The sequence below is a fragment of the Scophthalmus maximus genome, chromosome 8 (assembly GCF_022379125.1).
Source record: "Scophthalmus maximus strain ysfricsl-2021 chromosome 8, ASM2237912v1, whole genome shotgun sequence".
Classification (NCBI taxonomy): Eukaryota; Metazoa; Chordata; class Actinopteri; order Pleuronectiformes; family Scophthalmidae; genus Scophthalmus; species Scophthalmus maximus.
In genome coordinates this window covers 3,015,001-3,039,289 of record NC_061522.1, presented here as the reverse complement: position 1 = coordinate 3,039,289, position 24,289 = coordinate 3,015,001, and the positions used below count along the sequence as shown (strand labels likewise).

Genomic DNA, 24,289 nt, shown 5'->3' with positions numbered 1-24,289 from the left:
GTGTGTGTGTGTGTGTGTGTGTGTGTGTGTCTTGTTCCATAGCCCCAAACCGTCCGTGACCTAAAAAAATCTTGCTAATTGCAGGTGAGAGAGGACACAGCAGCTGTTCCCCCCAAAAAATCTGCTCCCCTCCCGTCTGAGCTGCAGCGTGACAATCAGCTACGATGCCTCCGAGCCCACCTGCGTTAAAAAACAGAAAGGAAAAAAAAACTAAAGTCGGAAATATGGTGACATTTTTCTCAGGTTAAAAATGTCCAATAGCTCCCAAAAAAATTAGCATTAGCATTTTAAAGATAATTCAACATCTTGTAGTGGCTCTATTTGAAAATTGTGACAACATTTTTTAAATATATATAACCATGATGTCTGCATGATCTTTCTGTTTATTGTCATAACAGACAGATTGTGAGATCAGACCCCGGGGCCAAGATTTTGAAATGAGCTCTAGAGGGAAGCAAAGGCTGCGTGTTTTTGTTGGTTTGTAGCTCTGAAATTAGCATCTCAAAAGAAACATAACTGTCAATTTCGTCGTAAAGTCGTTCCCAACAACTTAAAAAAAAAATATATATATTTTTTTAAACCGTGATATATATAAATATACAAATAGATTTTTTTAAAACCCTGTTAAGTCATTACTTTCTGGCTAAGAGTTCAATGAGATCGATACAACTCTCATATCTGTCTGCATCCTGCAGCCAGTTAGCTTAGCATAGTGTAAAGACCAGAAACAAGGGGGAACGACTAGCTTGCAAAAGTGATCAAATCAAAATTTACAAAATAAAATGTGCCTACCAGCACATTTGACGCTCATTATGGGATTCGTTGGCCGCATGGCAACAGCGACTCCTCCCAGCCGTCCTCCTCATTCTGTCGTCATCGATCACTGACTGAATTTTCAAATGGAATGGGGAAAACAGTTTTTTCTAAAATGCTTTTAGGTTGGTTGTTTGTTTCCCCGCCCCTCTTACTTATAAATGTCTGCCTGTCATATCCCATCACACAACCCACGTTGCCTCCTCTCAGGTCTCATTTTGTGTTTTTCGCTTCAGCTGAAGGACAATTTTAAAGACGGCTCTCAAACAGTCTCACAGGGCAGAGCTCTGATTTGGTCTGAACGCATCATTTAAATGAATTTTAATTTCAATAATCACTTTGCAGTTGCTCTTTGGACTCTATAATTATTCCAGCAGCACACTCCTGGTCCCACGTGCATCAGGTTTAGAGTCACACTGAGGAAGTCAAGTGAATTTAACCCTGCGCTGTATTTCTGGCGCTAACGTAGAGACCGCTGTGGGAGATTTATGCGCGTTGGCGAGGTCACTGCGTTTGAATGATAATGCGTGTACCTCCACACCAGAGGGGGGCACTGTGATGCCGTTTGAATCCGGCTGAACAACCACTCCATCCCTTCTCTCTCTCTCTCTCTCTCTCTCTCCTCTTCCCTCCCTCCCTCCCTCCCTCCGTCGCTCGCTCGCCTCTCTTCAGTGATCACAGCAGTGCTGCAGAGAGACATGCCGGCCACTTTGATCGTCGCACCGGGGGAGGAGAGAAAGAGTGAGGGAGCGATAGAGGAAGAGAAGAGGAGAGAGGGAGGGAGGACATAGAGACAAGAGTGTCATGCAGCAGGACGTCGAGGCTGATGCTGACAGAATTTGACTTTTATTCTGTGGTCAGCCGGATAATGGAAGGCTAACGCGGAGATGGAGGCGAGGGGAGGGGGGGGGGGGGGGGTTGAGTGACAGAAAGAGGCTCAGGGGTCAGGCTACACCTAAGTGAGTAGGTGTGTGAGTGAGTTATTAAATGAATGGGCGCGCAAGGATGTAAACATGAGGAGCGAATGAACGACATTGAATCATCGAAAGTGGGTGAACAAGGACACGACGGAGAGAGTTAAAAATAAAATACAGGAACACAAAGGACAAGATGTCATGATACGAAATAAATCGAAACACAAAAAAGTGCTGTGTGAGGCTGCGTCCACATCGCGACGTTTTCAGTTTGAAGCACATCGCTGTTGCTTCGTCTACGCCTGCTGTTCGCGTCACGAGTGACCTAAAACCCGTGAGCGTCACGGCAGCCTCTCATCAGTCACGGTTCAGTAACAGTTCCACCAAAATAAGAAAAAACCACGGCTCTTTTCAACATTTCTCTCCTTGTAGTGTTTTTCTGCAGCTAAGCAACCGACCGGAAGGAGCTATAATGGTTGCAACGTGATTGGTTATACAGGTAGATTCTCGTTCACCTAAATCTGCATCGACAACTAACCCTAGCCCCGGCCCCGACCCTTACGAGGTTGGAGTTAACCGCGGCGTGAACGTCACGTCGACTGTCCGCCATCTTTAGAATTCCAGGAGAAACGGGACAATGCCACTGGACGCCCTCATCCTCATCGTGTTGTCGGCCTCATCTTGACGAAGGTCGTTTTCCTTTTTGAACAGCGTTTCAAAACTAAGTGGTATTCGTATGGATTTAGTCTATAGGAGATAGTGAAGTTGAGGCAGGTCAGTGAGCATAGTCATTATGATGAAGGGGTATGTTGACATTTTATGCTATCGAAACTAAAGCAAAGTCCCCGCTGAAATCAAAAAGTATTTGACCGTCGGGCCGAAACCAACACAATCAGCGGTGGTTAGCGGCGGCATTGGCGACTAAGGACGATGCAATTTAGCATCTGAAATTGACCGACGTGCGCATTTGAAAGTGCGTTTTCAAGCTGTTCATTGTACTACATGGCTAGCTATGTAGTCTGCAAAATGAAAGTTAGCTAAAGGTTGAGCTCAGCGCCGCCACTCCTTGCCTGTTGCCGTGACGACCCTTGCATCTCGGGAGGAGTGACTCTGCGCCAATCAGTGCTTTGTTGTTCTACACTTACTTCTTTGTAACCTTTGGAGGCGCGGAGGCAAACACAAAGAGACGTGTCAGGGCTACGATGATGTTCTGACAAGGATCTTGTCCTCAGCAGACGTCGTCCACACATGAGAACCTGGAAGAAACAACGACAACCACAACAAAGCAACTCTTGGCCCAGGACTCTTCGTCACGTTTTTCTTTTTGGGTAAAGCGAACCTTCACATTTACGTGAAGTTTTAAATTGTTCATCTTTCAACCCTTTCTCTTTTTTTCTGGATGATTCTCACATCAACTGCTACCTCAGTGCTTCGGGAGACATTTCGTTTGGGGTCAAAAGTGTCGTTTTCACTGTGTTCAGTTGGTCTTTTTCATCAGACAGTTTCTGATTCGGCCAAAAGAATTCTGACACTCGCTTTCTCAAATATCTCATATTTACTCGCTGTCTCTCTTTGTCGCTCTCATGCTGAAACGCCACATGAATCTTAGTGCAGGCCGAGACTCAAGTAACTTCTTACTTCACTCAGTAACATTTGTCTTTCTTGGACCAACCATGATTCGACCACGACTCGTTCTGTTCCCTACGGGGGGTTCGATTTTATTCGTCATCAGGATTGATGTATCCAAGTTCAGAATCATTCAGTTTTGGCACCTTGAAAGACATTACGCTTTTTTTTTTTCTTTTTTTTTTTAAATTCTCATTTACAACAACACAACGCAAAAACCAAAGAACAAGAAAAGACAAATAAAGAGACTAAGGCTGTGTGAGATTTCAAAGGAACCGAAAAAATTAAATTAAACGAAAAGGCAAGATAAGATCGTCTTCTTTACGTTTTCCAAAGTTTGTTCTTTTAGTTTCAAGCGTAATAAAGCCCCAGCCCAAATTACCCTCTCAAAAAAGAAAAAAGAAAAATTGAAATAGACACAGTACTGTAACATTAATTTCTACTTTGTCACTCCCACTGCCCTTACATGGTATCATTGTTCAGTTGTTCAAAACATAGGTTCCTTAAAAGCAGATCGGATGATTTTGATTAGCATGCATGTAAATTCTTAATTTTTTGGAGTCACTTAGCTTCACCTCGCTGGTAGCCATGTTCTCTCATGCACTACTTTGTGTCTTTGGCAGTAGTGACATTTCATAGTCCACAGTCTTCTTCAAGTTTGCAGAGAGATCCTCCATTACCCAGAGTTCTCTCTTCACTCCGCCCCTTTATGGAGCAACAAAAACAAAACCAAAAACCAAAAAATAAAAACGTGAGGTCAAGTTTTCACCTCTAGTTGACCCTAAAGAAAGATGGCCAGGGTTTCCGGCGGAAAGCCGAAAATACTTTTTTTTGTTGTTGTTGAAAAAGAATGTGATAATCTGTCTATTACCAACCAATATCAGTTCATCATGTAGGCGGAAGCCTCGGCCTCGTCAAAGGAGCCAGTCGCGATGAATCCTCCGTCTTGGTTTAGTTTCCATGGCGACTTGATTCAGTTGTCACTTGTTATTTATGTCTTTTTTTTCCCCTTGTTGATATTTTTGCACCAGGGAGGTCTAGTCATGATTTATTAACATATATATTCATATATTTATATATAATCAATACATATATTAACTTATGTGGTTCTTTTTTTCCCCCCATTTTTCATTTTTTTCTGCGGCCTGAAATTGCTCCCTGCTAAAATTCCACACCGCAATGATTCACAGTATTAATGCGAATAAAGAATGAAATCAAGAAGATACAGCAACTAAAGAAAGGAGTGGGATCTAAGGGAGGTTAGGGTGTGTGTGTGTGTGTGTGTGTGTGTGTGTGTGTGTGTGTGTGTGTGTGTGTGTGTGTGTGTGTGTGTGTGTGTGTGTGTGTGTGTGTGTGTGTGTGTGTGTGTGTGTGTGTGTGTGTGTGTGTGTGTGCGCGCGCGCGCTGGGGGGCTTGTGGGATGGTAGTGAGAGGGCGGGATCATGGGCGTGGCCGATGGGCAAACCACGCCCCCGTTTTAATCAGACTGAGGAAGAGTAAAAAATATAAAGTTCACCTTTTAACAGGCAGTCTGGCCAAGCCCACCACTCCATGGTTCCACAGCCCCAGAGCAGACAACCCCCTGCCCCTCCCCTTCCCGACTCCTCATTCCCCATCCTCCCCCTCAAATCTTTATAAACATGTTCAAAACTCGTTAAACAATGGTAGATGTGAAAATCATGCATGTTTCTTTTTTTATGCAACTTTTTCTCTGTTTCCTTTTTTTCAAAGTGATCATCTGAAGTGCTGCGGAGCAGATCTCCTTACACCGAGATCTGTCAGCTTTGCCCCCTCCCCCGCCAACTTCCCCCTGATTTTTTTCCCCGTGTCCGAGGGCCCTCTCTCAGTTTCATACAGGTGTGGTGCGTCGGTTAGCGGTGTTGCTGTGGCCACCTGAGTCTTTCAGGTCCTTCTGGATGCAGTTGTGGACCTGCAGGAAGTTGTGGTCCCTCTCCGTGGAGTTATAGGTGGCCGTCGGGGTGCCCGTTTGGCCCTTGGGCAGCGTGTACATGGACAGCTCGGTGGACGGCAGCGCCCCAAAGGCCTTCAGGCCCACCGGCGATGCCTCGCGGGAGTGCGAGGGATCGGTGGAGCGGGACGAGGAGCGTGAGCGGCGCCGATAGCGGTAGCGGTAGCTGGGGATGCGTGTGATGGCCGCACCTTGGAGGTAGTCAGCGGCTCGCGCCCCCACGCGCAGCTCCCGGTGGCGGTCGATGAACATGTGCACCGCCAGCACGCCCACCATTTCCGCCATGATGAAAGAGAGGGCACCGAAGTAGAAGGACCAGCCGTAGGAGTAGCTGTTTTTCTTGGAGTCACTCTTGGAAGGGTCCCCAGCGTTGGCTGATATGTACACAATGATTCCTATGATGTTGCTCAGGCCTGGGACAGGGACAGGAGACGGGGGGGGGGGTGGATTAGATCAGAAGTAAAAAGTACGGTCAAGCCGATCCTCAGATACACACGTTAGACTACAGTACGTCATCAAAGTTGAAAGAGATACAGAGTAAATATGGAGGTCGGGTTCAGTACTACTACTTACCAGGACGTAGGTGGTTTGATTAAACAAAGTTGAAGTTAGTAACAGTGGGACACTCATAGGTACTTTCAATAAAATCGGGTATTCATAGCATAGGCAGCACATAGATGTAATTGTAATTTAATAATGGCTCCATCCACGGATCAACTAGTGGTCGGTGTTTGTCGTCCCGTGACAATCTGCCTAACAACGGTCTCTGTAGGTGTATTTAGCTCTCACAAGCAGAATAGCTATCTCCATAGTAACACTCTATATTTACCACGATGCGTCCTGCAAGACGTGGCCTAAATCCTGCGACTATGACGCCCCATCGGCCTGCCACGGACGAGACGACCTCGCGCGGTGCACGAGAGCGCTCATCTTCGCAGTTTCTCAACAGCTGGTAGGCTATCCACCTCTTGACTTCATCTGGTATGAGTGCACGTGAAGACTGTCCGTCATCATTTTGTCGACTCGTTTGCATCTCAGTCGTCCACCGAGTCAAGTGGCCTCACAGATCCTTCACAGATGAGATGCCGGCGGACCGATCAATGAAAAGAAGAAAAAAAAATCTGCTCCGGATGAATCACTGACTTTTCAGATCTGTGTGTCAACAACGCGGATGTGAAGAGGATCTGTTGTAGTTGACAGACCACGTGTTTCCAAAAGGCACAGATTCCAACTGTGTCAACTGACAGCCAGCACTTTCTCTCTCTCTCTCTGTCTCTCATGTTCTTCCCCTAGCTCTCTTTCCCCCCCTCTTTTTCCACTGATGCAAACTGGGGCAGATTCTCTCTCCCATCTATTTCTTCTATTCTCTTTGAATGTATTTTTTTTTCTTTGTCCCTGTGGTTCTTCGTCCGCGGCCTACAAATTGGCATCCTCTGTCAATTTCAGCTGTCCCACCTTTTTTCCCTCCCCATCTCCATCTCTCTTTTCTGTTTCTCCCTCCCTGTATTTTGATCATCTATTCCTCGTGTCATACACCATCACTCTGGCTGTGTGTGTGTGTGTGTGTGTGTGTGTGTGTGTGTGTGTGTGTGTGTGTGTGTGTGTGTGTGTGTGTGTGTGTGTGTGTGTGTGTGTGTGTGTGTGTGTGTGTGTGTGTGTGTGTGTGTGTGTGTGTGTGTGTGTGTGTGTGGGTGGGTGGGTGGACGGGCAGACAGTCAAAAGGACAAATGTGCAAATAAGCAGTTCAAAGCAGTAATGCACATGGAGACTGAGGTGCGAGGGCCTGATTGAGTCGGATCAGAGCAGAAGAGTATCAGGGACACCTTATTTTTAGAGTGTAATCCCAGTGGCCTCCTCTTAGCCTAGCAACAGGGCGAGCGAGACAGACGCAGACGGTGAGAAAGAGAGCGAGTAAACGAGAGAGAGAGAGAGAGAGAGAACTGCATCTCTCACTTTTGACTTGGAGGGGGAACTAGTTATCTGGCGCAGCGCAGTAGGCCATGGCCTAGAACCGGAGTACAAACACACCAAAACACACCAAAATAAATTTTCTGTTATTTTTTTGTGAATATAGAACTAGAGTCAAGATATATATATATATATATATATATATATATATATATATATATATATATATATATATATATATATATATATATATATATATATATATATATATGATTCTTTTTTGAATTTTGACATTATTAAAAATATTATACGACCAATTTTTCCTCTGAAATCCATTACTTAAAGCCAGCAATGCATTTAAATGATGGTCTGAATCATATTGGGGAACTTGCGTTTAATTCCTAGATCATGAGACGAAGCTATGATGTAAAAAAAAAAAATATTAGTAAACTACTGGATCTTGACCTGAATCGTGAATCAGCCAAAGTTAAACTAATCGCTTGGCATCAAACTTTCCAGATTTGACTGAAACCTGTTGACACCCATTCAGATATCTAGGTCACCAACAAACAGAACAAGAGACAAATTAACCAAAAATAAGTTATGACCTCCTTAGGCGGAGATGAATAACAATAGTATAAGCAACTGAAATATACAGCTTATGAAGATATAAACTCTTCTTTTTTCTTCTTTGTATTTCTTATGACAAATATACAAGTTTAACCCCTGTTTGCATGTGATTTGTCCTGCATCAAGTGGAACTCTCAGCGCTCCCTGGCAACCGGAAAGAGCAGTTGTCTGGGAGTCTGCGTGAACTTGACGTTGTTCGTACCTGCGGAGACGAAGAGGATGCCAGCGCTGAGGATGATGTTGTGGCGTGACTTGTAAAACTCGCTGGCGGCGATGCACAGCCCCCCCATGAAGAGCAGGATCACACTCATGATGGGGAAGATGCTGGAGGCTCGTACAGCACCTGTGTTCACACACATTGAGGTAAAAAAAATACATGAAATGTCATCGTCTCCATGTTAAAGCTGTTATTAAAACTTGTGTCGAATGCAGCGAATTAATCAGAAAGTCAAAAAATTGTGAAAAAAACATTTTTGGGGAAGAACCCAACAAATGGAATGACAGGCGAATCAACAACATGGAACTTTAAACTGTAAACTATGAGAGGCAGATGTAATTTCTAAATCATATAATTAACATGGAATGGGAATCAACATGCAACAACATGCATAGCAACAGTATATTTATTCTACTGAATTTTATGACAGAAAAAAGTTATTACCTCCACCAAAGAGGTTGTGTATGTGTATATATATATATATATATATATATATATATATAGATAGATTTATATATATATATATATATATATATATATATATATATATATATATACAGTTAAAATAAATTTGTGTGTATATATACTGTATATATATATATATATACACAAATTTATTTTAACTTTCTTAAAGATTGCAGCATAAGTCATTTGGCAACATATTCCCCATAATTTTGCATGGAGTAATGCACAGATCTTGATTTTTGGAAAATCTGGCATATCTAGCGGGCTGATATTTATGAGTATGTACAACTATGGGGGCGGATCCAACTGCGTCATATTTTCAAATTTCTTAAAATGACTTTTTCCACAACTGTTGTTTATTGCTGTTAAACTGTAGCCTCTCTAGTTGCTGTATAATACTGTGCCGAGTTTATTTCTAAGATGGGATTTTAAATGATGCCGCATGTTCCGTTACATTGTAATTCTGTTGAAATTTTTGGTTGAAATTCGAATAGATTTCATTTCTGGATCAGTGCAATTTTGTGCAAAAAACCCCCAAACTTTTGGGCCTTTCCTTTCCCTCTTCTCTTCACTTTGTATCTGTATTGAAGAGCTCTCCTCCGATGGGCAGTGTGCCTGTCCCCCCTCCCATCAGACCCCCCCTTTGTCATTCCCTCCCTCTAACACGCCATCTGTCTCTGTCCTCTTCCCCTCACCTATCAGTCTGTCCATCAGCTGTCTGTCTGCTTGCCCTCTGCGTGGCTGGTTCCCTGATTGGCCTCGGGGGGGGAGGGAGGACGTGGCGCGGTGCTGCCGCCGTCACGGAGCTCGATCTGGTTTCTGAGGTGGCCAGAACTTTTTTTGCGGTTTTCATGCGTGTACAGTTTCCTGCGTCATTCTACTTCCCTTGCTCAGGATGTCATATTCCCTTTGTCCACTCGTCCTCAGTCTCCACAGGGACACAAATGGATAAATAAGACGAACGTTATTATTAAATCCCAATGGTTTAAACTAATATATCACCATGTCAATAAAGTCTTGTGAAATGCCAAAGCCATTTTTTTTTACCATATTTGGGAATGAGCTATGATTTATCAGTCCAGTTCATTTCTAACGGTATCATTTCAGCAATAAACATATTTGTGCATATTCACGTGATGACACTTTGACTGTAAATCGGCATCTTTGAGGTGAAACTTTTACCCAAGCAACTGCAAAAAACTTACACTCTAAGCAATTCCACATAATCAAAGGATCATTTTGGTTTATTAGAATTTGGATGTTTCTTTTGTCGTCTTTTCTATTATTCCCATACATACATACTAACTTATTGTAAAGATTTGGAAAGAAGAAAAGAAAGTCATAATTCCCTTAAAATTATTTACCACAACCGTCTCCGGTACGTCTCCGTCACAATTCACGAACCAAATTTCTGGTCCACTGTATTTGTCCATATATTTGTGCGTAGTTTTTCTTTCCAGTGTGGTAAAGTGGGTTAGATAATCTGACAAACTGCCTGTGTTTCTTATGGCAATGTGATCCCAGAGTACAGTGTGATCCTAACCAAAAGGGATACGAGCCAAAACTATACCAAAAATGAGGCACCAGTTGTCATGAGCATTTTGTGCCTCGCTCAAGGGCACCTGAATTTATTCATTCCGTCCATGTCTCTCTCTCTCTCTCTCTCTCTCTCTCTCTCTCTCTCTCTCTCTCTCTCTCTCTGGTATGATGTCTCCATTCACTGAAGCAGATCAAATATTAAGGTGACCTCAGAGTTGGCACTGCACTGAGCTTCCCCCTCATCCACCTCCTCCATCCCATTTGTTTTAACCCCATCTCCTCGCCTTCATTGACATGTGCTGTCAGGGCAAATTTTCCTCAAGGTGGAAAGCCCCTCATACCAGCCAGATACTGCGCGCACACACACACACACACACTCACACTCACACTCACACACACACACACTCACTAATGTTTTTTCCCAGAGTAAGCTGAAAAGCCTCCTGTCACTCACACACGTGTACTACACTTGATTCCCCATGCGCTAGAGGTGAACACACTCGCAGGCAGAGATTCTTACGTTGTTAAGTGACACACACACACACACACACACACACACATAAAAAAGCACATGGTACTGCGGTCAGCACGTAATGTACGGCGGCAATGTTGTATTTTGCTCTCAACCGTTAACTGCTTTTAGTTAATGATGATACAAATGTCAAGCTTTGGATGGAAGGTGTTTAATCAAACACTGCAACAAAAACGAGTTTACGGAAAATGAAAATTTGCCACTTGAAATTTACGCTAATTTAAAAAAAAATAGGAAAACAATATGCATTGTCCCTCTCAAATAAAATAAATCAAAAGGCTACAACAAATTATGAATCAAGCGTGTGTTTTTTTGTTCATACCAGCGACTGACCTTTCTGGCTGAAACGACAACTGTCGCCGGCAGATTTTGTCAGTTGTAGCTAGCAAGCTAATTAGTGCAACATTAGCTAGCTGGTTGAAGCTTTGGCAAACTTTAAGTTTCAAGTTGCCTTGTAAACATAAAAAATACCCAGCACAAAGTTAAGAGATCTATTATGTTACGTATGATATTATGCTAGCTCACTATCATGGATATGAAAGGATTCCAAACTGGAGCGGCAGGTTTTTTTGGATGCTAGCAAAATGAACCGCCAAACGTATTAACCTTATAAATATTGAAATATTAAGAGCTGTATAAGCTCTCATCTATTTTTGATGATGGACATGTATAAAACAAGGTAGTTGTTGAAGAGATAAATGCAAAGCGATTGAGTTAGCTCGTGGAGCATGATGGCGTCAGGATTTGAGATTTCAACGAGGACGATATAAATGTAACCTGACACACCACACAGTTCTGTGTAACAAGACTGTGTTCTTTCAGAAAAAAACCCCACTTGGCAGGTGATTGGAAAAACCATCTGTCAATCACAGTTGACAAGATTGTTGGTCAAGAAAAACCCTCGTCTGGTGAAGAAATACTCTCCAGTCCCGATTTGACTGATACGTCAACCTCTTCATGAGCCGCCATTTTGTGTTTGCAAACTGTCACTTCATGCCGTTGTCACGCCTAAGACACACCCATAGCTGCCAGTCACTGATTGGTCAGCACCACTTCGGCATCTGCCACAAGTGCACTTGTGAGTAATCAAGCTGCCTACATGCGCTGGAAGAGGATAGAAGGATAAATGGAAAAAGAAGAAGAGGCGAAACCAGGAGAGGAAAAAGAAGAAGACACGAGTGGAAAAGCGAGAAGACTGCAGACCTTCACTTCTCTGTGAAGCTGCTTCGCCTCGAGCAATCTCTGTCGCTCTCGCTCTCTTTCCCTCTATGCACTTTTTCGCTATGAGCAGAAGGCAGGGAGTTTAAAAAGGAGGATTTTTTTTCCCTTCTTCTTCACCCAATGCGCCGGCCTCCAGGCGCACCCTGCCACCAAACACATCACTGCGCAGACACAGAGAGAGGTGAGTAGAGAGTGAACAAGCAGCAGCAGTGTGAGGAGACGTCTACAGTGTGTCGTCAGTCGCTTTGTGGAGGCTGCTCAGGGCTGCGCGTTGGGGGACTGAACCTCGCACTTCCTGGTTGTGGGACTGATCTCAGGCCAAACATGTCGTCAGTGATGCCAAAGAGCAGCTCAGCGGGTCAAAGTTTCCGCAAACATCTACTGTATCTGCTTTACGAGGACACTGTTATTGGCAAAAATACGTCAACCAATTCCTTGGCATTTTATTTAGGTCTGCCTGCTCCGAAGCGTTGCGCTGAAGAAAAGAAGAAAACGGGAACAATGAGTCCTGGTCGACTTTTTATGGTTCTCCATAATGGAGCAGAGAACGGGCTCCCATTTTTGACTGCCGCATGAGGATGCGTGTGGTTGAGTATGATGGCGTACTCATTCCTGCCGTTGGTTTTGTCACAATTCCACCGATCTGCAGGTGGCAGCAATGTCCCAAGGAGAACAGCAATGCACCCAAAAACAGGCAGTTTCGGAAGAAGACTACTACCAAGTAACGATGAATGTTAAACTGTATAATGGACCCTTTGCAAAGGAGATGAGTCGGGGAGATTTGCGGAATAGACGAGAAGAGAATTAGCCCATGTTTGTTGGATAAGATTGTCACTTTCGTCAACTCGTCAGGATACGTCACTACCCTGTTCCCAAGCGTTGAAGCTCCTCAACTCTTCAGAAAAACAGCAGGTTTATCAAATTTCCTCCAAAGATCGGAACTCCCGGACTACTTCACCTAGACACCTCGAGTGCTGGCGCCGATGTGTCCTTGCTCTGACCAGTATGTTGTTGAAGCTATCTAATATAATGACAGAGATGCCCAATGTCATAGTGAAGCTGTCTGGTATGATGAGTAGATGTTTAAGTGTGTGGACAATCAAACATGATAAATCATGACGCCTGTTTCATAGATAGTGGGTACAAAAGAACTGTACACCCGTGTGCACGTTGAATCGTCTTCGTCTTGTGCTATGAACCACATCTGGAAATAAACGCCTCCCGCTGAAACTGCTCATCGGCTTCCCCGACTCGTCTTTCTGCAAACCTCCCGAAACCTGAAAATCCTTCCAGTTTAAAAACGACCTGTCCAGTCGTCTCTTGGTCGAGGACAGTCTCCAAAGTGTAGTTACACCTTTGATAAGCCGCAAGTCAGTTATGATGGACAGTAGCCTGCAGCACAACCCCAGAGCCACATGCGCTAAGGGTACGACGTAGCCCCTTTTAATGCAAAAGTCAAAATCCAGCTTTACTACCCTCTGAGTTCCCTAAGATGTTAGTGCTGCGTTCCAGATGAGCACTGTTAGTTTGAACCGCTGTAGATGAAATAATGAGTGATTGCTGTTATTGCTCGGCGGGTGAGGAAATAATCATCAAAATTAGGAAGCAATTATCAGGCATCGCCAGCAAAGGGATCCACAATTGATTATCTGCAATCCCTCAATCTGTTGTCAATGACCACGTGTCCTGCTCAGTTTTCTACACGGACACGCCCTGAACAGGTCACCCTCCCGCTAAGGATCATCATGTGAGGGATTTGTAATGTTGTTTTCGATGTTTCCCCGTTGTGTCATGCTGGGTTATTAGTTTACCGGCACTGTTTTGAATTAGAAGAGCGCGTTAGAAACAAAGGCTCTGATATCATTGAGGCACGAAGTGAAACAATCGGCCGGCGGAGTGGGAAGAGGCTCGTGACGATCACGACACAGTTGCAGATGATGTCTATGTCCACGGTTAATCGTGCACGTAACCAATCGTGAGAGATTTCACCTCACGAATTGCATTCACGAGCAGGCGGCAAGAAGCTGATGCTGAGCTAATTTCACATTAACTACTGATTTTGTGTGTGTGTGTGTGTGTGTGTGTGTGTGTGTGTGTGTGTGTGTGTGTGTGTGTGTGTGAAATGCGATGATGTCATCCTTAGTATCTATACGAGTCGATTTGTACCGTGCACTATGGGTCGGACACGATGCACAGACGAGGAGGCGCAGAAAAACAAAAGTCCTTTTCACTTTCACCTTCCCTTCATTTCTCCCACGGCTTGGTTCTGCTGCAGTACAGTGTGTTTAAACTGTGTGTGTGTGTGTGTGTGTGTGTGTGTGTGTGTGTGTGTGTGTGTGTGTGTGTGTGTCTGTGTGTGTCTGTGGCTGACTTATGGTTTCATTAGCTGCAGCAGAGGAGAGCCTTGTAATTGTGGCTGAATTATAGAGGTGGGGGTGGACACCACCATGGGAACACCCTGGGGTTAACGCACACACACGCACGCACACACACACACACACACACTTAAATGCACACGCACACAAGCTACAGTGAAGTGCAACAACCCCCCCATTACTTTGTCACAGCCATATACACACTCGCTCAACGAGCAACAAAGTGAACACACTCATCGATCAGCTTCCCGCCCACTCGCTCGCTCTATCTCCCGCTCCAAAGTGGGGAGTTTCCCATACACACTGTACACCGCCCACGCAGGAACAATCTGCTTGCTCTCTCTGACACGCACACGCACACACACACACACACACACACACACTCATCTAACTTAGCTCGCACACAAACACACATTTCGCCCACGTGGGAGAGCCCAGCAGCAAAGAACATGGTAGTGGGAACTCGGCAAGACAGCTAAGGGGGAACAACTAATAGCGTTTGTGTGTGTGTGTGTGTGTGTGTGTGTGTGTTGGGGAGGGGGATTACCCTGCAAGGCTAACAAACATGTTGAACGACAGAAACCTTTTTTGAAAAATGAACAGATCATTTTTAGAAAACTAAAAGCATAATCCCCCCCCCCCACACACACACACACACCAACACACACCAACACCAGGCAGATGTGTGTTTGCACATGCATGTATGAGAATGTGTGCGTTTGTGTATGAATACCGTACACAAACTGCACACACACGAGGGAGCCTGCTACTCATTTTCATGCCGAATTAACCGTGTAAACCGGGATACGCCTCCATGTCACAACCCCCCTTTAAATAGCTGCGGTGACATCATCAGCGGCGGGATGACGTCGCGCGTCTCCCAGCGTCCCGATCTGGGGTATTAGCATTGTGTACGAGGATCCAGCGGTTTCTAATTATAGCAGCAGTACGACTGCGTGCTGCTTCCACTTCACAGTGTTCAGAGCAAATCAGGATTCTGTGTGTGTGTGTGTTTGTGTGTGTGTGTGTGTGTGTGTGTGTGGTGTCTTGTATCTCTGCAGTTGTGAGGACCGTGTGCAGCGAGGACATTTTGGGCAGGTTAAGAAGAAAACATCCAGCAGGTTTTAGGTTAAAGGTCACGGATGTGAAGTAACAAGTATGTTGTCAAGTACAACTTTGAGGCACTTGTACCTCAATATATATTTATAGTCTCATACAACAGTATTTACATTTCAGAGAGAAATATTTTAAACGTTTGACTGATTCTAAACTCTGATTATGAATTAATTTGTGGATTAAAGGAGACACATTATGCTGTTTCAGTTCTGCAGTATGAGGAGCTACTCTCCCCAGCAGAAAACTTCTGTAACATGGTGACATCACCATATGATGGACGTGCATAAAGCGGCCAGCGGCTAGTCTGGCCCGCCCTCAACAAGCCGGGTAAAGCGAGAGTGAGAGAACTTCCTACATGTGCTGGAAGTGGTTGACCAATCAGAGGAGACAGGGCTTTATCGGGTGGGGGGGGGGGGGTTCTTAAAGAGACAGGAGCTAAACCCAAGTGTAACAGACGGAGGCTGTGAAAGAGAAGCTGCAGGAAACTGATGCGTTCACTGACCATTAAGAGCATGTGGACCTTTTCAATTAGTAACCCAAATTAAAATTATGAACGTGAATGAATATGAGCAGAATATGTCTCCTTTAATCGGTTCACAAGACGTGATTCACTGTTATAGATTAAAACATATGAATTCTGTATTAATACGTAGTCAAAAACATAACGATGCAATGAAATGCAATTCTGTTTCAAAACATTTAATTGATGATACTTCTGCAGTTTTGCTCAATTTTGAATATAGGACAGTATATTTTCACTTCGTGGTGTTTCTGCTTTTGCTCTGAGCCACAAGAATTTAGGAATTTGAAATTTCGCAGTGGTAGTATCAGAGGAAAATCCACACGGTGGCAGACATCTTGGTTCTGACCCAAGCAAAGTCTAATGACGTACATAGCGAACAGAACAATATGTACTGAGCTGCACCACGTGTGTCACCGCGTACGGGCAAAATTTTCACAGCTCACGGCCTCAATTTAATTTGTGAAGAGCTTTAATTACATTAACAACTGTGCACACGGAGGACGTCAATAACAGATTCGTCTTCCACCGCTGACACACACGTGTGTTGTGTATGTGAGGGTCTTGGTTAGTGTCTGGAGAATCCATTATGTATCACTGAGGGTCCTCATAAGTGTAGAAGTCCCAACCAATCTTGTTCAAGCCACTTAGGGCCAGAGCTGAGCTGTTGGCCAAATCTAATCCCATTCAACGGGTCCATGCAGGATACGACTTAGCAGACACTTCACACACTCGTTCACACACTCACACACACACACACACACACACACGTACAAACACACACACACTGTGTTAAATACAAACTGTTTCCCTCTCCGCCCTTTATAAATCTGCAAAAAACATTACACACACACAAACACAGAAATAGAGAGAGAGGGTACACATCATTAGAATAAAACCCGCAATACAGATAATTCTTCTATCCAAGTCCACACACACACACACACACACACACACTCTCTCTCTATCTCGCAGCAGAGTCGAAACAAGTAAATATTTATTCGTCATAATCCAAATCTCCTTGTTTATGTGTTTGTGTGTGTGACTACAGCGAATGAACAGAAATTAATCCTGGTGACACCGAGAGACATATCTGTTCCGGAAATCTGTGATACAAGAAATACCAGCGTTACCAGGTTTCAAGGGCGACACCAGTTTGCGTTGCGAAAGCGGCGGACGAAGCACGGGAGGCGTGACGGGCAGTGGGCTACATACATCAAACACCTGGGCTTATGTGGGACAGCGCAGCGTCTCGGCTGAGGCTGAGGTGAACGTTCTGTCCTTGTGTCGTCTTTGTTTTCAGAACAGCGTGTCGTGACTTTCGGCCGCATGCCATCCCAGTTTCTCCTTAGTTAATGATCCCGATTTAATTAGCTGAGGAAAGTTGTGCTTTCGGTGCGAGTACTAACACATGTCATTTGAAGAGTCATTATAGGATTGAAAAAATATATAATATATATATTTAATCAAGGGGTTGAACTTCCCCCAAGTCTGTCATGAAACTTGATTTGGGATTTTGCGAAATTTGTCTAGTAATATCATTTTATTTGGCAATTCAGTTGAGAAATATCCACGAATCATACAATATATTGTATTATATCACAAAACTACACCTGGCATCCTCATGTTGACCTGATTTACTGAGATATCAGCAGTTTGTGATTTTGTATGATACATATTCATGTACAAAGTCTTGTAAGATGCTCCACTGCATCGCAACAGAGGACAATGATTCTACTGGATGTTTTTCCAAATACGAATAAGTCTTAACTATCTACTATGGACGTGAAGTAGAGGTCGGCATGGGTCCAAAATGTCGCACCTGTTCTCAAAATGAACCCGTTGAAAGCCGACCCCGAACGCGACATGCATTAATGAATTTTTCAAAAGGAAGACACCCAGAAGGGGAACCTGAGGAAAATTAGGAATAATGGCACCGGCCCAAAGAGCCACTGCATCAATTAATAAGCAGCCACGGTCAAGAGGAGCACCATGATAATACGAGCGAATGGAAATGAATGGAAAACTAATTACAAAAATAATCTCAAAATCTAGTTTTTACTCATTGCACTGACAATAAATTATTAGGGTGACGGACAAAAGATACTAATTAAAAAAAAAATTCCATCAGGAAAAGCACAGAATTATGATTATATATACTGATACTAATATCTTGGAAAAGTTGGGGTCTGTACCAAGGGATAGCAACGCTTGCACTTCCTTCGGAAGTTGGATTTTTTTAATGTTGATAAGGTAGTGATGATTCACCGAATCTGTTCTTACATTTGCTATGATTGCTTGGTTTGGTAACCTGAACATTAGGGGGGGTTAAAACCATCTGAGCCATATTGTGACGGTGGCTGGCAAGGTTCTACCTGAGGTCAGGTCTGTATTGGACTGCATGAACCACCCTCTTCACCTTAAGTTTGAAACTCAGAGAACAGCCCGGGTTAAGTGCAATAGGATGAATCCAGGATGAATTAAGTACTAGTCTGATCTGATCTGATCAGCTTATCATCAGGAGCAACTGCACTTGGTTGTAGATTCTTGAGTTGCCCTTGTGGATAACTACGACCTGGACGAATGAGAATCTCCAAAGACTTCTGATTTCCTTACACGTTTTCTCCCACAGTGATTTTGACTTGGTACGTGATCAGAGCTGCCACGGAAAGCTCTGATCCATTTTGCATTCAGCTGGATATTAGACATGGCTGACACACACGGTACGCCCGTTATTTATAAATGAGCTTTTCAGCTTTCGTATGATTCTGCCCTCTTGGTTCAGATGTGTACATCCGCAGAGTAAACCGTGAGCTCTGTCCTCTGTGTTACGCCGTGGTGAAGGATTGGGGTGGTGGCTACGTCCTCTCTCTCTCGCGCTCTCTCTCCGTGGCTGCAGCTGATAGTACAACTGCTGCAGGAGGAAGGCTTACTGCTCGGCCTTACATAACCACATGTACAAATTCACCCAGAGAGAGGTTGATGGGGGTGGTGGAGAGGGGCTCGGAGAGCGAGAGACTCGGGGAGAGAGATCAAAAGGGCCCTTGGGGAAAGAGAGGGAGACATACAATGGGGGGGGGGATTCAAAATGAATGACAACACCCATCCTTTGTTTCACGTTGGTCTACAAAAATGGCAGCAGAGTTCATTAAATTGTGACATGTAGCTGTCTTATTCCCCCCAGAGAGTCCTCATGGTTTTGAAGATCCCCCCCCCCCCCTTAAAACAATCTGCTGCATTTCTTGTACACCCTCAGATCAGCGTGATCCTGAGGCTTGTTAAAGGGTGAATGCACATTTACAACACGGGTCGAGAAACCACTGCTGAACTGCACCGTTTTGCGGACACGTACCGGTTAGTCGTGTTGCAGAGAGGTGTCGTCCGTCCACTGCTCGTTTTTCGCCCGCGCATTCCTGGCCTGAAGACGACGCGTCTACTACATGTTCAGTGGCGTCAACGCGCCGGAGCGCAATGACATTTTTCTCAGTGCCGAACCGTTTACGTGGCAAAGCAAAAGACGGAATTACGTTTCACCTGTAACTATTTGATTACAGATCAGGAGAACTTTACCAAGTTAATCACGCGCGTGGGTGTGACATCACCTTCGGCACACATGCAAGTTTGTATGTCGTGCGCCCACACACTAACCCTCTACTGAATGGGAAGAAAGAAGCCCACCTTCGCTACCGAGGGATGACGAATGTTTCCATTGTTGCACAAGTAAATATTCTTTGTCTGTAATCCCAGGAGGATTGCTGGCACCGATCGCCTACACGTCTAGGTCACACGAGTCACGAAAGGCGGCGAGCTATGTTTGGTTGGAGAAAAGACACATTGTTCATCCTCAAACCCAAATATCATATAGTCTGATCTTTAGGGAAGAGGATTAGGGATGGGTTGAAGGGTGTACCTAACAGCTGGGGCAGATGTTTTCCTCCTGTCGACTACCAACAGTTGATGTGGGAACTTTATGGGGTGATGTCACACGTTGCACCAGCCAATCACGTCACATTTAAACAAATACTCAAGCGCAGGTGCTAGCCAATCACCATAAATTAACTGCATTTGTATTCTAGTCTTATCTTATCAATACAGTGCTTCTCTATCAGGGGCCGGCATTTAGGGTTCGGAGTCTTGTAAAAGGATTCCTTCTGCATGTAGAGTAGACGAGCTGGGAATCTTTGTTTTATTTCCCGTGAACTTCCCTTTAGCAGTGCATGGACGACTAGCATGGCACGTTAGCACCAATGCCAGCTGTCCGACAATGGCGCCAGCCCCAAATGTCAGGCACGCCCATTGCAAGCGTTACAAGAAAACATACAAGTGAGTCAGTTAGGGGAAAGCCAGTGACTCCCCTCTCTTTGCTACATTCGCTGAGCTACCCTTGAGCAAGGCACCCAGTCATTCTGATAGAGTTTCTGAGTGGCCGTAAGCAGGAGCCTGCAGTTGTCCCGGGAAGCGTACAGGTGGGAGTGTGTACAACATGTGGACAACATGAGCGTGAAGCAGTGATGCTCTCGACAGACAAACGTTGCATCATTTCAGAATGTGTCACCGTCCACACTTTACCCTGTCATTTTCAGTAATTTAGCCGCCACTGTTACTCGGGGTGACTTACGGCGAGTGCAACAGTGGAATGAGCTTTGATTACCATATCGCCGGGGATGACAGGAAACCAAAAGCAAAGAGTGCAAGAGTCAGGGCATTCGCGCATTCGCATGCTGCGGCCCGTAAAAGTGGTGCTCAGAAAACCAACAGAAGAGGAACAGAAGGGCAATTTGTGCAATTGCTTGTAGTCTCATACAATTAAGGACCTGACGCATCAGTGTTACACAGCTTCACGCATCAAATACATACGGTGTGTGTAGACATCCAGCACCACTGAAACAGACCTGCTTAGCTCAATAGCTAATGGAAAGCAGGCCGAATATCATAACTTGGTGCCTGTGCAAAATAGGAACAATTAGTGAAACACCGCTGCCAGTATTCTGTACTATCTGTATTCTCACACTCCATTGTCCAAAAACAACGGCGTCAGTCCCCTTCACTGGGTCACATGTTCCTTAATTACCTTGAAAAAGGACACTGTAGTTAAATTTCAATCTATCAGTTGGTGCTGTAAATAATCCTCTGCTCACCAAACATGTTTAATCCCCTGTAGAAAAAAGTCCCTGACAAATGAACTATTGATGCCTGTTTAAGTAATGTTTGATTAAAAACTACAATGCCTAGCTGTTTAAAATAATTACTTTGTATTTATATAAGAGAAAATTCTCAAAGATGCTTAAGACAGTTAAACGTCCTGAAGCGGACCTGACAACCTCAGTCGTCGTCTCCCCCCCCCGTCCTGCTCCCCACTCTCCGACCATCAGCCTCCGTCCAGCGGCTGTCGGACGGGGCACGCGGGCCTCGGCGGAGATGGACAGACAGATGGGTGGAAATCAAGAGGGATGGGCGGAAGGAAGGAAGGGAAGGAGGAGAGGGAGAGGTGTGACCCACATAGCGGAGCCTGGAGTATTTATAGAAGAAAGTGTCCTAATTGGCGAGCCGCATGGGAACGCAACAGCACCGCACTGGTACCCTACTCCTTGTCCTTCACCTCCTCCACCTCACCTTCTCCCTCGCCAAGCTTGTCCTCCCCTCCGCTGTCTCTCCTGCTCCTTCTGAGGGCCTTCCGTCGTGTACCTCTCCCTCCGCCTCTTCCCTGACCACCTCCTCATCCTGCGACTCCTCCACTCTCGAGTCTTTCTGCTCGGACTTTTCGCCGTCCTCTCCGCAGCTTTGTGCTGTACCCTTCATCGTCGACCTATCTACTTCTTCTTCTTCTTCCACCTCCGAAACCTGCTGTCTCCTCTCATTTTCCTTTTCGTCTATTCGTCCTCTAAAAGCGTAACCAGGTGACGGTTTCTCAGGGGGGTAGAATAAATGCTGACACAATCTTACAACTCGGTTTAATGACGAAGCCTCAATCATTTTGCGCAGATATCACTGAGACCATGTTACATGTGTACTACAGATATTTCTCCGGAATTTAGTATTAAAAAACCTATTTTGTCTCTTTGGAAATCTTGGGATTTTTTGGGGGAATAGCGCTGGACTTCACACCCCAACACCTCAATATTATTATTGTTGTTAATAGTTTGGTTGTATGGGAGTTAGATTGATTTTTACGAAATCACGTAAACAAAAGAAAAAAATACTGCAAATGACACGACACATTTACAGAAGCGCTAAAAGGGGCGGGATCATGAATTGGAGATTTCAAGAAGAAATCCACTGTAGAAGTGAAGTAAGACAAACCTCAAAAAAAAAAAAATAATGATCCCAAGGACACGAGAAACGAAACATGGATGGTTGAATGGATCTGGAGGGATGGGGAGAAGGACTCACGTAGGAAGTACTCCGAAGCATCCGCCTCATAGTCAGCATCCTCGGGGAAGTGATCTATCTGCTTACACATGCCTTTAAAGGAACCTGTGCACCAAAGAACAAAAAAGACAGAGGAGAGAGTTAGAAGTCAAAGAATTTTAACTTTGCACACTAATATCAATGCAAACATACAAAAACAACAACAAATGTCCTCACTATTCTACACCCAGTTTAATGTTCACGCTTTCACCGCAGCAGAAATTGAGACGAACGGCAGATGAAAGGAAGTGGAAAGAACTTTGGTGGGACAGAAGGAAGGTAACCAGAATAAAGAAGAGGGAGGAGAGGAGGAGGGTAAAGTGATGCACACTCGAAGGCTGTATGTCCCAGCGTGTTGGGAGCCCGCTCAGGGGTTTTGGGGGTCGGCGGGTTTCGATCCTCGGTGCGTTTTAGAGTCTCACGCATTTATATGAGTGTGTCTTTGACCCAACAGACCTCAGAGCTTCTGGGGAACTCCGAGGACGTGGTTTCAATCGGTGGATTTTGAAAAGTCCAGTCTAAAGTGGAGACCGGAAAGCAGTCGGAGAGGAAACTCTCGGTTAAACTGGTCGTGTGTGTGTGTGTGTGTGTGTGTGTGTGTGTTTGGTTCCGCTCCAGTGGTTATTGTATGCCCTCCCAAACCACGGCAATTAAATGGGCCCTTGTTAATTGGCGTTTAAAGGATGAAAGAGTAGTTTCAGATGGGCATCGGTCATGCACACACACACACACACACACACACACACACACACACACTCTCTCTCTCTCTCTCTCTCTCTCTCTCTCTCTCTCTCTCCAAATATGTCTCACACTTACAGACACACACACACACACACACACACACTGTAGCATCAGCCTCATTGTGAAGAGCCTCGCTGGCTGTCTCTGTCACTCATCGCGGTTTTCAAATATTTTGCATTTTCATCATGACCACAGACAGAGAGAGAGAGAGAAAAAAAGGAGCAATTTTATACCAAAGCCCGACTCATAAAAACGATGACAGGACTCTGCCGCGAGCCCGTTTCATATTTACATATCTTTAAAACAAAAGTGTTTTTTCATCAGGTGGACTCTGATACACTGAAAGATATTTCACCGGGATGCGCGGCTCGCAAAGCTTCCAGCAGCACATGCTGCGAAAGAAAAAGAATGCTTTCATCACGTCGCCGTGAACCGACGGCGTGCACCAACAAAATTCTGTTCAGTTCCGGGTGAGGGACTTGTGAGGAGCAACGGCGCCGCGCGGCACGCGACGAGAAACCGCTTTGGGTGCGCGTGGCCTCTTGTCTCAGCTGTACTTGTGGGGGATACTACGAAGTGGAATACACTTGGATCGCGCCGTGACGTAGAGAAAACAAAGCGCTGATGAGCCGAGTGGTTCAGGTTCGTCCTCCCGTAGACCCAGAGGACGTCTCAGCACTTATAAAACGTTGAATCATTGGTATGGATCAGTATTTGTTCAGTTAGTCACTGAAGGATCTCATTGGCTTTATCTTGAGGTAATAACTTTCTATATATATATAGATATAGATATATATCTATATATATGTATATATAGATATAGATATAGATATACAATCGACAGCGAGGGGAATTTTGACAACACAACACAACTAAAGTGAATGCGAGCAAACCGAGACATCGCTGCGACTCCGAGTCCTGCGACACGTTCGTGACAACATGATTGTATATATTTCGCCCCTCGGTTTCTGTTTTTTTACAGTGTCGATTCCGGTCCTCGCACTGGTTTATATCGCTTGTCTTGCTCTCGCGATCAAGACAGTCGTCTGACAACACAAATATACAAATATGTCGAGATAATCTTAACCTTTGTAGTTTAGTTGAAGTGGGGTCATGGTTTGGCGACTCGTTCCTCTTTGGACCAGGGTTGTTCCAGGTTAGTCAGGATTCAAAATCTTTTTCTTCCAAAAAATTTTTACAACGTAAAATGGTTCGCTTACATCATCGGCAATAAAATAAACTGTGTGTTGTGAAGCATTTATGATCTAGTTCCTCCAGGTTTGCTCCGTACTTTG

General features: G+C 44.7%; 2 protein-coding genes across 2 annotated transcripts in view; one reads left to right on the top strand and one right to left on the bottom strand.

Moving 5' to 3' along the window:
- ift27 (intraflagellar transport 27 homolog (Chlamydomonas)) overlaps nucleotides 1-16,802 on the top strand; it is a 31,234-nt gene extending 14,432 nt beyond the window's left edge. The window contains exon 8 of the mRNA XM_047333821.1: nucleotides 16,785-16,802. The gene's annotated coding sequence lies outside the window, so the exon portion shown is untranslated. The remainder of the gene's footprint in view (nucleotides 1-16,784) is intronic.
- The window catches only part of LOC118312568 (voltage-dependent calcium channel gamma-2 subunit), a 53,732-nt gene continuing 32,862 nt past the window's right edge, over nucleotides 3,420-24,289 (bottom strand). The window contains exons 2-4 of the mRNA XM_035637284.2: nucleotides 22,236-22,319; nucleotides 8,063-8,203; nucleotides 3,420-5,735 (exon numbers count right to left, since the gene is read on the bottom strand). Coding sequence (XP_035493177.1) covers nucleotides 5,203-5,735; nucleotides 8,063-8,203; nucleotides 22,236-22,319 — 758 coding nt within the window. The 3' untranslated portion in view covers nucleotides 3,420-5,202. The remainder of the gene's footprint in view (nucleotides 5,736-8,062; nucleotides 8,204-22,235; nucleotides 22,320-24,289) is intronic.